The sequence below is a fragment of the Apteryx rowi genome, unplaced genomic scaffold, assembly GCF_003343035.1.
Source record: "Apteryx rowi isolate R43461 unplaced genomic scaffold, aptRow1 scaffold_52, whole genome shotgun sequence".
NCBI lineage: Eukaryota > Metazoa > Chordata > Aves > Apterygiformes > Apterygidae > Apteryx > Apteryx rowi.
Genome location: NW_020450783.1, coordinates 2057132 through 2070639, shown reverse-complemented (window position 1 = coordinate 2070639; position 13508 = coordinate 2057132). Strand labels below are relative to the sequence as shown.

General features: G+C 40.4%; 1 protein-coding gene across 5 annotated transcripts in view; it reads right to left on the bottom strand.

Moving 5' to 3' along the window:
* Window positions 1-1488: 1488 nt before the first annotated feature.
* The window catches only part of PRXL2A (peroxiredoxin like 2A), a 24256-nt gene continuing 12236 nt past the window's right edge, over window positions 1489-13508 (bottom strand). For 4 of the 5 annotated variants that reach the window (XM_026080397.1, XM_026080398.1, XM_026080396.1 and 1 more), the window contains exons 2-6: window positions 7758-7937; window positions 7165-7256; window positions 3311-3451; window positions 2116-2280; window positions 1489-1965 (exon numbers count right to left, since the gene is read on the bottom strand). In XM_026080397.1, coding sequence (XP_025936182.1) covers window positions 1867-1965; window positions 2116-2280; window positions 3311-3451; window positions 7165-7256; window positions 7758-7935 — 675 coding nt within the window. In that variant the 5' untranslated portion in view covers window positions 7936-7937 and the 3' untranslated portion in view covers window positions 1489-1866. Of the gene's footprint in view, window positions 1966-2115; window positions 2281-3310; window positions 3452-7164; window positions 7257-7757; window positions 7938-10716; window positions 10822-13508 lie in introns of those variants that run through there. The other variant, XM_026080395.1, reaches the window with a different exon arrangement.

The window sequence follows — 13508 nt, the reverse complement described above, 5'->3', positions numbered from 1 at the left end:
GCTCTTCATCCACCCCTAGGCACAGTTCAATACATTCCAGTTGCTCTCTCACATAAAGAGCAACTCCACCACCTCACTTTCCTGGCCTGTCTTTCCTAAAAAGCACGTAGCCATCCATGACAGCACTCCAGTCAYGCRAGCTATCCCACCATGTCTCTGTAATGGCAATGAGATCATGGCCCTGCGACCGCACCTTTCTGCACCTGTCTATGAGTCCTGAGAGAGCCTTTATGGAGAAAGTCCTTATCATGTAGTGAATTTGCAGTGCACTTTGCTGCTCTCTAACCTTCAAACTCCTGTTCCTTTCTCTGTTCCCCAAAACACTCAAGATGGTAGTATACATGAGTCCAATTTCCATTTAGTTTTCAAATTAAAACATACTGGTGAACATATGAATCACACAAAATCCTGGCTGCTTGTGTTGCTTCAGGGGACTGTGAAAAATAGACTAAAAGGAGCGCATAAATATTTTTAGTTAAAATTTGTTAGGTCTGGGCATAAGTATTTTTAAAAGTTAGGATTTCATCCATACTGATGCAATTTTAAAATTTACACAACCGATTTAACCCAGACCAAGGGCAGGCTGCAGTGTTTATGAAGTTTTAGAGTTTTAGCTTGTAGTTTTCATATAGTCAGCAGTATGCACGACCATTTTTTGCACACAGCTCCACACTGGATAGACACTGGCACACACAAATAGGCATATTATCAGTTTCAGAGGTGCAAAATCTCCCTGCAGACAGTACCATTGATACAGCAAGATTTCACAGATTTTACAGCCAGAAGAGAGCAGAATGGCTGTTTAGTCTGACCTCCTGCCAGGACACACAAATTCTACCCTTTAATTGTTTTGCTAGCTTAATGTATTCTAGCCCAAACATTTTTCCAAAGATACCTAGCCTTTCATATACTTCAGCTACTGAAGGATGTGCTGGGTCACTTGATAATCTGCCCCAATTTAACAAGCACAATTTTAAAATTGTGTTTAGACTTTGAAACATCAGCACATCTGGAAAACTCATGCTGTCCTCAAATGTTTTTACTAACAATTTTAACACTTCAACCTAAGTATATATCTGGATATGTCTGGTAATCGTTCTCAAGGATCCTATTGTGCAACACCACATCTGTTTCTAGAAGCAACACCCCAGCCATTGTATTACAGAAATTAAGCTAGGATGGAAACACTACCTCATGTGGTCTCTCATATTGTTCCCTTTGCTTTTAGAATCTTAACTACAAGAAGGAACTTGCCCTGATATCACAATTAGCTTTTGGAGTCAACATTAGATGTCTTTAGTCTTCCTTACAGGGAATCACACAAAGAACAGAAAGACCCAGAGCTAGAAGTTAGCTACCATGAAACTTACTGGGTGGATACAGTGGCAATGTCTCAAATGCAGAATCTCAGAATAATCTAGGCTGACGGAATTTAGTTTCCTAGAAACGTAAATGTGTTTACAGATTCATGAACAAGTGAAAAGCGACGACATTTCATTTACATAAATTTTTATTATCCTTCAACCTCAGTCGGTTACTCCAGCCTTAGCAGGGTTTTGCTCCCCTAGATAGACAGGTTTCAATTGACTGTCTCTGACTGAAAACATCTAGGCTACATCAGATTTTAGACCTAGCCTTTCATTAATACAGTCAGATCCAAAAGACAAGTTGAAACCCTGACCACCTGAAGGGCGACAAAATAACAAAAAAATCCAGAAGTGTTTTCATTAGTTATAACATTTGAATGGAGAATCTTTCCTCTGCATTGATCACTAAACAGTTAAGAAGCAATTAAACTGCATGTTCAAGAAACAGATGCATTCTACATTTCAAGCTGTGATCAGAAACATGCAACTATTTTCCAGCTTATGAAGCTTGTGGTTTTATCTTCTCAGCAGCTTCAAGAACAGATGGAAGGCTGACTTTGTCTCCAAATTCCTTCTCACGATGCTCCAGTAGAACACCCTAGTCAGAGACAAAAAGAAGGAAATTCATACACTGATCCTAGTCTCCCCACAGCAGAAGGAGTTCAAATGATCAACAGCTGAACAACTCCACAAAAGAAGCCTTTGGGCTCTCAGGAGACATGAAAGTCTTCTAAAAGGCCTGCAGTACCTGTCTTCCTGCCCCAATCACATATACTCCTCCCAGCATGAATCCTTCTCCTTCCAGGTTACCACTAAATCCATTTTTCCAAGCACGGAAGAAATTCTGCCAGACTCCAAAGCGGAAGAAGCCTGACATCATCATTTTTCGTCTGCGAGGACCATAGAAGCTTTTCTACAGTGAAACAGAAAAGTCTCAGCAAGCAAGCAAACAAACAAAGCAAATTAAAAGGACTTTTCCTCCCAAATTAAATTCAGGAAACCAGCCAACCCTATATCCAAGAAGGGTTCCAACACAGAAAAGCTGAATAGGCAGAGAGCTGAAAATAAATTGTATCTGAACTGATTTCTTTAACACGCTACAGGACAACTTACTTCCCACACAGCCACAGCCTTACTCTCCACACTATTGTTATTGCCACCATTCATATGTTTTTTAAACTGATCCATAGGTATCTTAGTATTGTACACATCTACATCCATGCTGCTGACAACAAGGGTGCTTTGGGATAAACGGCTTTGTTGAAGAAGAAGCAGCAGCAGCAGCATGGACATAACAATGCTGGTAAAGAGATACAGTGGTGCCAAGTTCTGCAACTATCAACCTTTTTTTTTTTTTTAATCAGCCTGTTTCTTTCAAACATGCAGAGTAGGGAAGGAAAACAAAAGTTCTTTCCAGTTGCTTTTAAATATTAGATATTCTTTTTCCTTCAGAAGCCAAATGATTTCTAAACCTCCCTTCTGATTTAAGGAGTGAAGCAGGCCCAAGGTTTTGTAGGACATGAGACTGGCAATACAGCATATGCCTGTGTGCTGGGACAAGCCACATCACTGCAATTTGGGCTGTACACGATGAATTATTTATGCCTTCCACCTTTAGACCTTGGCTCACACATCATAAACATCAGCAAGTCACACAGCCAGTGGAAGCAAGGAATATTTATTAAGAGGTCATACTGTTTACCTATCAAAGGGGAGGGGAAGAATAATCCTGCAACATGTTATCAGTGCACAGCTAGAGAACAGCTTGTAAGCTGAGTATGATATATATAGAAAAGCAAAGCTTATTAACTTCTTAAACTACAATGCTACTAAATCCTTTTCCATTCAGACCTCACTCTATCTATATTATACAAGCTCTTCAAAGAGAACATCCATAAGCTTTTTTTTAAACAAAAAGAGATAGAACACTGACTTCATTATACCTTTTCATCCAGAAAGATTTCTCCTTTGAAATAATGTTGAAAATCCTCCACTTCGGTCCCTATCTTCTCTTTCACAACAGCATAGAGAGGGACACCCAGCTTGGACAGCTGAGGTTTCAGAGAGGAGAGCTCAGAAGCCTCCTAAGAAAGGAAAAAAACCCAAAACATTTCAGGCGATGGATGGAAGTTAGAAAGTTTCACCTTGAATTTCTGAGTGTCAGAAATATATGTAAGTTCTAGTTTGAGGTGCAAAACAGAAACAGACCTGTAAATCAGATATTCAAGCTAGCTCTGCTCCTAGGCAGATCTTCATCAGGTTTACTGGAATTTTCTTCATTAGGCAAAGAGGAAGAAGAATTTTTGAGCATTTACTTGATAATAGTAAAATCCTGGAGAAAACAGTTTTAACTCAAAGCTCTAGATTTACCTCGCCTGTGCTGGAACTTCAACTGTTTTTAAGTGTTTACAAGACAGTGAAAGATACTGCCTGCATATCATTTAACATTGCCAGGCCAGAATTTCACATCCTTTTTCTCCAAGTAAAAATACATCATTATCAGACTTTTTGCAAAGCACTTTGAGGGCTCTATGCCAGAGCACGCTATACAAATTTAAAATAGATAATGGAGTGAAGATGCATTTTCCTTCCAAGATCGCCCAGTGAAAATGATCAAAGAATTTCTTTACACATCTTCAGTATCCCAGAAACAATACTGCTTTTCTGGTGTGTGGGAGTATAAGGTGTCACCACTCAACTGTTAGCTTTTTTGTTCTCCTGAAGGAAACCCAACTGCCCAACTTTGTACAAACCAGGAGGCCTCTGAAATTTCCAATAAATCAAAGAGTGCCCATGGTAAATATGTTTCTTCTCATCTTAAATGGAAACAGGTCATTTTTACTGGACAAAATTCCCACAGAGAACTCCACAGACACACAAAAAAGGACACAGTTTACATGCATGCTCTCAGTCAGGTAACTGAAATGCCTTAACAAAGGCTTGCTAGGTATCTAGAATTTACTGAGTACAGGTAGCACACACATAGGGGCTAACAGATAAGAGAAAAGACATTAGAGAAAGACATCAATAGGTGAAAGGGTAAAAGCAGCATTCCAACACTGATGACTTTTTCTAGAGGAAATGGAAAAGGATGAATCAGCATCATAAGCAACCAGTGAGTAGTGAATGTGAGCCTTCGAGGATCATAGCTTACTAAATTTTTTCTTTCCTTTCTGGTTATATAGATCTGCTAATTATTTTCAGTTTTCCCTGAACAAAATGCTTTATGATCTTTTTTTAAAGGTTTTAACTGCAATTTTGTCCTGGATTTTTTTTAAGGTTCAAAACTCTCATAATCAATTAAAAAAAAAAGTATTGTGACAATCTACATGTCTGAGAAAGGGTGTTCCAGGCTAGTGCTGTGGGGTCCTCTGTAAGACCAGAAAGCTCTCCAGAGACAGGGATACCATGTAACCTTGAGTAGCCTTTTGGAAAAAGACATTCCAGCAGTTTGAGGGGGGTTTGAGCAGTTTGAGGTTGTGTCTCCTTGCTTGGCTTTTGGGAGGGTATACAGCAGGAATGAAGTAAGAGCACACTTACATTTAAAATTCTCAAGAGATTAGACTTCAAACAGCATCCTGGGACTAGACCTGACTTGTTTTTCCTTACTGCTATTTTAAAATGATACAGTAACAGAAAGCAAAGCAACCTCTTTTCATGGGCAAATTATTGCACACAATAACAGCTGTACAGTTACTTGCCTTCTCATTGAGATGGGTAATAGAAGGCTCTGACCGTTTCATCTAGTCAAGTGAAATTGTTTTTCTTGCTTTTGTAAAAAACAAACAAGCAGAATACTTACTAGCAGAATACCCTAGCAGAATATTTACTTTCTCCACCAAGGCAGGTACAACCCAAAAGAACAATTCCCAGCTCAGTTTGTCCCTTTCGTAGGACAACTATGGTTCTTCTGCCACATTAGACTGCTTGAGTTTAGTTTCATCTACAATATTTGGCAAGTCCACGGCACTTTCACAATTGCTAGAGTACTGGATCACTACATGGCTGGATCCAAACTATGAGAAGTAGAAGTTTGACTGTGTTCAACAGGACTAATCTTAAATAATGAAAAAGAAATCTGATGATTTAGGATACAGAAGATAAAAGACTCCATATTTCTTAGGTCTACAGGCCTCAATTTTCAAGGGTGCAAAGCTGTAATTTCAGCAGGATTTGTGACATCCCTTGCAGTGAATAATGGAAACTTCCCCACCATCACTATCAGCTTGGTGGTCTATGAGGTAAAATGGCCACTTTTCAACCCCATCACTGTGGCCAGGGAAGTATATATACTTTCTTGGTGCTTTCAACAACGACAAAGTTCAACATCCTTTCCAAGGTGTAAGATAGTGGGAACCAAGTGTACTTTGTCTCTTGTGGAAAAATAAAAACCTACTGCCCACAGATTGACAGACATAATAAGTCACCTGTACTGAAGCATTCTGCCAGCTCAGAACCAGCGACAGCTGGAATAGGAGCAGCTTTCCTACTGCAGAGAAACACTAATGGACAATAAAAGGTGACTATTCCTTGGATGAGGGGAAAGAGCCAAGTCACAAAAATGTTTGAGGATTTAACAATCCAATATAACTTCAGTTTAGACATTTTAAAAGCTTTCACCATTAAAACACAGAACAATTCTTTGTCATAATTAGCTGAACAGCAGAGTGACTGCCTCTGTTAAATATTTGGTTTTGAACCAGAAGTAAGATGCTGAAAATTAAATTTCTTCCTCTCCATTTTTTTCCTGAAAGAAATATTTATTTCAAATAGACTCTTTACTACTACTTAGGAAGCTAGCATTAAAAAAAATCATTAACTAATTCCTGTCTGACTGTATCCAAAAGGCAGTCAGACAGGTAGGTAGCACATTCTCTTCCTGCCTATGCTATACCTGTTCAAATAAGCAGAGAAATTTAATCTTTCACCTTCCATGGGTTTTACACATAGTTAAGGAATTATTACTGATGGGAACAGATCACTTAATTAAGCGATTGTCATATTAATTACTCCATATTATGGAGTAGTGAATAACAAGATAATAGCTACTTTCCCCCATAGCTATGAAAAAAATAAAGGCCAAGGTGCAAGTTATGGCTGTTCCCAAGAACATTTTACATTCAAATCATATTTTAAGTGCCTCTTCCTACCTACACCAAAGAAGCCCAATACCAATTTAAGAATCAAACTTTGCTTCCCAACCTGCCTTGTGGCAGAGCAGTAACAGTTTGCAGAGACTGTCTGGGAGGAATCAGTGAGTTTCTGTAACACATTCTCCTTGTCTTCTGACTCCTTCCATTCCTGCCTCCCATCTAGCATCAAGAAGAGTGAGGGACTCCGCTTTATGCTCACCTCTCTGCAGAGTTTTGCTGATAAGCTTTGTCTGATGAATTTCTGCCAGTCCAATTTTGGGCTGCTTTTGACCAGAGACTACCTGGCTCACAGAGTTTTATTTTGAACATATGGAATACAACTAGCTCATATGACTCACCACCAATTTGAATTGTGTAGTCTCCGTCCCAAATTATCATGGGCAGATGTAAAAATCCCTGGCAGATGTAAAAATCAGATATCAATTGCCTTCAGTAGGAAAATGCTCAGGACCTAGACCAGCTGCAAAGAAAACTAAAACTAAGTATGTTGTTAGCTGGAATCCAGTTTGGGCTAGGAAACAAGATCCTTCAGATACTTCAGATGTATTTGATGACTGTCCTATTTACCCCCTGTCTTTATCTAAAGGGAAACTATGTAAGTAGAGCTCAACTCTTCCTAACTAATCCCCAAGCCCACCAAGTACCTCTCTGCACAAAAATCATCCAGGTCTTCGCACAGCCATGATCACTGCACCATTCTTCTTCCATAGTTCACCAGCTTTGAATGTTCTTTGTTCTGTTTATACAGGAGAAACATCATGAACAATAATACCAGCCACTCTTGCTTACAGTGATTAATGCTTTAAGGATGAACACAAAGCATTGCAGAGAATTCCACATTCAAATAAAGTTCTATCAGAGAAATTTTTATATGCATAACAGGGTATTAATTGCTTTATTGATTTTTAGGAGTGTGTCATGTTTCACCAACTGTATTTCTATGTAAAACAAGGACCTTCCAGAAATAACAGTTTTAGTGGCTTTTCCTTTACCAGAAACATCTCCTATCAAGGACACTCACCTACTTACTATTACTGGGAAAGACTCAGAAAAACCTTTGAGACAACCAGTGTGGTCTGCATGAAATTGTCTCCCTTACAGATAACCCTCACATAGAGAAAATTAATCCTTCTAAACATACTTCACTCTTCTTCAGAGTTTCCAACCCTACTCTTACAGAGGTTCTTAAATAAACCCAATCATCAAAGAATGAGGGCTCAAATGTCCAGAATCTTACCTGGTACCAAAGTTTTTAGCTCTATCTCCTCTAAAAACTCCAGCGTAGCCTTCTCTGGCTTGGACAAAAACAAGTCAGTGTTAGCAAGGACGATCCCTGTTACAGCTGCACCAATAGCTCCGAGGCCAACAGACCACATGCCCATAGTGAAGAGCCCAATGTCAGGCAGGAAGGACATTTCTGGAAAGTAAAGAAGAAAGCAGCTCTAACTATTGAACATTGATGAAGGCAGACAAGGAAGAACTGGCTTAAATCCACACAGTAAATGGACCTTGTTGGGTTGGCTGGAGGTGATCTGTATACCTCTGCACTGAACTGGGAACTGGGAAGATGTAGATTACATTCCAGTTCTGCTCCTGACCTACATCAAGAATATCACAAGATAGCTGCTACTGGACCGATAAAAACATTCATGACTTAAGTGCTCAAATGCAATGGGGAGGAAGGGGATAGAAGTATATGTTTATAATACAGAGCCTCTAACAAGATGACCTCCTTGTTAGCCACTACCTTAAATTATTACACTAAGACAGTGGTTCATTTCAAAAAAAGAAGTGTTTGTAGAGTAAAAGTTTTTTTTCTAATTTACAATACACAGTGAATTTTACAAATATACTGCAGAAGACTTTAAAAAGTGTGTGTGTGTATATATATATATATATTTTTAAAATATATATATATATCTAATGTAGAACTGTAAGGAAAAATATTAGTGAAACAGGTAATATTTTTCCTTACAGTTCCACATTAGAACCAAAACAGGCATGGAGCCAAAATCTAAGCAGCATTCAACCCTGCAGACAGAAATAATGTAGACTTTCAACCATTTCATTAGGCACAGTGATCCAACATTACAGACATACCCTGGACAGCACCTTCTGTATGCTGGGCAGTTTCCACTTGTACTAAAGCAGATCTTGCAGAAATCACATCAGGAACAAACCACTAACTCACACCCACCAGTCAGAACAAATAACATTGCAATGGAAGCTATTACATATACTGGCTCAAGTCTTAATATCGCTTGTTGTGACCAGTGACTCTAGTTCAGTAGCAGTTTTATTAAATACCAGCCATGCTCTCCTGAGAAAGCTCCCAAAGCCCTATCCTGACCCTTGTGCATGTTTCACAAACCTGGAAAGGGCTGACAGCCACATTCCTGTGAGGCAGTATCACTTATGAGGATGCAGGAAAGCAAGCTTAGCCCTGCATAACAGGCAAATTTCAAGATTGAACTGTGAGCAATATTTGGTATAAGAGTCATTGGAGTTTTGGCAGTAAAAAAAGTCACTATGCATTTACACCACAACAATTATGTGTTACAAAGGGCTGCAGATTTGCAAAGTGACCCAACTTTCGGGTTAGGCAACATCAAGAATTGAATTTTTTCCAGAGCCATCTGCAAAACCCTGTTCCTTGATATGCTATTTTGGTAGGTATTGCCATCTGTGTATACTTTTGTACACAAGAGAATGTTTTTTCCATATATACAGGAAAAATACAACTTTTTTGAACTATGACTGGCAACAAACCATGGACACACACACTCTTTATCCTCACAACCAGCTGTTGTTAGAATTCAGAAAGTAAAAACTAGTAAAAAATAGCTTTTGTGTCAGAGCTACATTGCCCCAAACTTTCAGGGAGGAAACCCCTTTCCACTTCCATCCTTGAAACTAGCTCCAGAACACTACTGATGAACAAATATAACCAACTACCCGTCTGCAGAAATAGTTGGAAAATTTTTGAAAACCAGATTGTTTTATTCTTTTAGCACCATATTTAGTTCCAAGGAAGACAGTATCTTAGTATCTGGAAACATGCATAATCCAAGAACCTGAACAGGAAACAAGGTCAGTTTACATAAACATAATGCAGATAAGAGAACAGAATCTAACCAGTTTCCCTGCTTATTTCTAACATAGGGAAATTCCTTGTCATTATCTGCTTTCTCTACATACTTTTTAAACACAAAGTCATATTATAATGACAATTTTTTGATATCTGCTTCTGACTCATATCAGAGACCATCCTGACCCCAGCCTTTGGAATGACCAAAATGTAACTCAAAATGTATTGCTGTAATGCAGCAATATCCTTGTGTTAAGACTTAAAATCTCCTTCAGCATACCTAAAGGCTATAGCCCTGTTCCCTCCCAGCACTTCCAGCTATTATCCAGCCATTCTTTGGGCTTGAGTCTTGTCTGGTCCAGACCTGTTTTTCTCCTAATTCTTAGTTACAAGAGAGGGGGGCAAAACCCAAGTATTAATGCCTTGTGCATTTAGTTTGTCTAAAGAAAGTTTTGACTGATTAATGAGCAAGTTCTCACATAGCTTTATTATTATTATTAGCATTGCTACAGGCCAGTGTCACTCTAATATTTCACCCCACTCAGTTTTAGTGTTGATAGGAGATCACCAAGCTTAGTCAACAGAACTCTTCAGTTTGACTGGATTCTTTGATCTCTGCTCAGTGACAGAAGACGGCTCAAAAGTGTGCATGTTCTGCTATTTAAGTAAATAGGGGCATGAAAAAAGCAGTTCTGCACAGTGGTACCGAAATTCCTCCCCTGCTAAGCAAACGCCATACAGCGAGCCACTCTGAACGATACATGTGGGAAACAGCAGCCAGGATTATTCAAACGATCACTAACAACCTACGCTGAGCCCTGACACGTTTGGTTCATTGAAATGCAAGTGAAGAGACTAAAGAGAAAACAGCAGAGCATTTGCAACTAGCAGCTTCATTTCTTTTTAGGTGCTGTTTATGAAGGCAATCTCCAAAAAAAAAAAAAAGCTCCCCCCCCCAAAAAAAAACCTCCACACCCTTCCTTAAAATACAAGCACTACTGCTTTTTGATCAAAGCCTATGAGTTTTTAAACATCAAGTGATACATCCACAACGAAAGACACGACACAGCACCCCGTAAGCGCTCACCACTTGGGTCAGTGCACTCACCAGCACCCATGCAGCCCGCCCGTTGACAGGAGGCAGTCGGAGCGCGCCGTGCCCGCGCCTGTGCCCGCGCCTGCGAGAGCAGTGCGGAGAGCTGAGCGAGCGCGGCCCAGCGAGCGCGGCAGCGCAAGCAGCCAGGGGCAGGGCTAGGCAGGAGGCCAGCGCTGCAACCTTTGCTTGCGGTCAGAACATGGCTCGCAGCATTTTTGAGCAATACGTGCCATGGGCTCCCCGCAGGGGCGTTATGAACGAGCAGCTGCCCAATCCACAGCAGGATTGTTTTAAAGGTATCTTAATTAGTCAGTTTTTTTTTTTTTAATTAAACACATGGTTACCCTCTTTGTGCTGGGGGAGGAGGAGGTATAAGGAGCAGGAACTATGGAAAACATTCATGAAGCTGAGAACACGGCACTAAACCTTAAGTTCTGTGTGTTTTTCTGTAGAGCTGTGCATTTTTATAATAAAAATTTTCCCTGTGTTTCAGTCCATTCTACTTCTAACCTCCCCACCACTGTATGCCAAAACAATGTACACAATCCTGGAAACAATTAAGAAGCCATCACAATGTTGGAAAAAAGTTTCAAATTAGAGAGCTGTACTGGTGGAAGACTGCCTGAGTTAACCCAGCATTTATATGCTAGGTCACCAGCTTTACTGATAACATCCCTTCACTAAAGGGCATTATTTTCTCTGGAACTACCAGATTTGCAAGCTCTCAACTCTGCTAAAATCTCCACTCCTTCAAACCTCCAAAAGTGAGCGAACACTTCTCTTTACAGAGAACAAGCTGAAATGAAAAAAAACAACAAAACAAAAATAGGAAAAACATCTTTTTGTGGTGACCACAAGACCCCAAGAGGGTAGTGAGTTGTTTTATGGTTTGTCAGTACTCAGCTAACCTGTATTTAAAAAAGCTTAGTCTTAATTCTTCTGTAAATGTCATTTGATGGTCTTTATGTCAAGAAGATCAATTAAAACATGGTTTTGTAGATGTCTCATTTCTCTCCCACCCACAACTAGAGAAAAAATGTAATTAAGAGGATAGCTATCCTTAAACATTTATTTTATCAGTGTAAACAGGAGACATCACAGCTGTGTCAAAAAAAAATGCTGGAAAGTCTGTGTTTTTGAGTGTCAATAAACGTCACAGTAGCACATGGAGTTAGTTAGATACTTTTCATAAGAGTACTGCTGAGCAAAAGTGGAAACAGTCAGTGGGCATTTTCACAAGCTGGATGGCACCAGCAATATCCCCCAGTCTGAAATTTTTGTTCATCGGTTGGTTTTGACCATTGCTTTCCCTTCCCTTCTCTCCCCTCCCTCTTCCAACTTTCCCAAGACATTCCGTATTGAGCCTAAAAATCCTTCAGAGCTTTGTCACGACTTGCACACCCAAAACACAAACTGAGCTGATTAGTTTTTATGAGACATTCCCCCCAGAAATGAGTCATCAGATTACAATTATCTTTGTAAATCTCTTAGAAAGAATATTTACAATTCACAATGATCTAGTGACATGCAGCAAGATTTGATGAGGCCTTACATACCCTTCAGGATGATGAAATACAACATCCTGATCTAACTTCAAAGTTGGCCCTGCTTTAAGTGAAGGTCTGACTAGAGTGCCTTCAGTGGTCCCTCCCAAACTCAGTCATCCCACAAATACCAAAATCAATACACCGATTCAAAAGTCTCCTAGCATTTTTGAAGCCATGAATGTAAGTAGTTCTCATAGCACAAAGGATATTTTTGTCCTTTTTCTTCTTTTTTTGTCATGTAAAGATTCTGTAACAAATCATTCCTTGTGTCAAGAACAACAGCCATCTGTTTTGGTTTTGTTCCAAGTCTGCATTTGTTTCATTATTTAACTCGGTGCAATATTGTGCCCAGCTCTAGTTCAAGTGAAAGCTGCTGTGTCAAGCAAGCAAACCGTACTCCTTCCTTTGAAAGGACGAAGGAAGTTTGTTGTTAAAGCATATGATCTGCCCCATTCTGAGAATGTTTTAAAGAAACCCAGCACTGCAACTGCCCTTTCCTTCTGAGCAAGGGAAGGCAAAGAGCTCTTGCGCAAAACTCAGGAAAGCTTCCAACTGTGTGTTTTCAGAGGGAAAAAAGCAGCTAGATCTTGTACCTGGGAAAATTTAAACCTCTGCTCAATCAAAAAAATGGAAATATCATGCAAATGGGAGGAAGTACGGAAGTACAAAACTGCAAAAAGTCCTTATGTGAGGACACTATAGACTAAAGTCGTGGCGTCTGCTGGGGAGCCAAAGCTGGAAAGCTGCGTACTGCGGCCGTTTGCAGAGACGGGGGAGGAAGAGGAGTACCAAGAGACCCACTAATAACGCCAGTCACTGTTCACCAAAAAACCCCAACAAGCCACAGATCACCCTGCCGCCATAGCCAGCGCAGCAAACGGTCTCTGCTCTTCAGACCCAGGAGCAACTACTATAGATACAAGCTCAAATCGAGATTTATTCTCCCCCCCCCTTTTTTTTTTGATTCATATGCCTTGCTCATTTTAACCTTCAGGTCCATCACATTCTGCAAAACAATTCTGTGTTAAAAGCAAAAACAGGGGACAAGCGATAAGAGTTTCCAGTCCCATCTACAGGGCAGGGACACTACCCCGCCGAGATAAAACCAGGACGGCTCAAAACGTTCAGCCACAAGGACCGCGCAAGGCACTGCCGCCGCAAGCACCGCTGCCGACGGGGAAAGGCCGGCGGCAACAGCAGCGCGCTCCGCCCGCGCCCGCCCCCGCGCCGCCCCGCGCCGCCCGGCAGCGCCCGCGG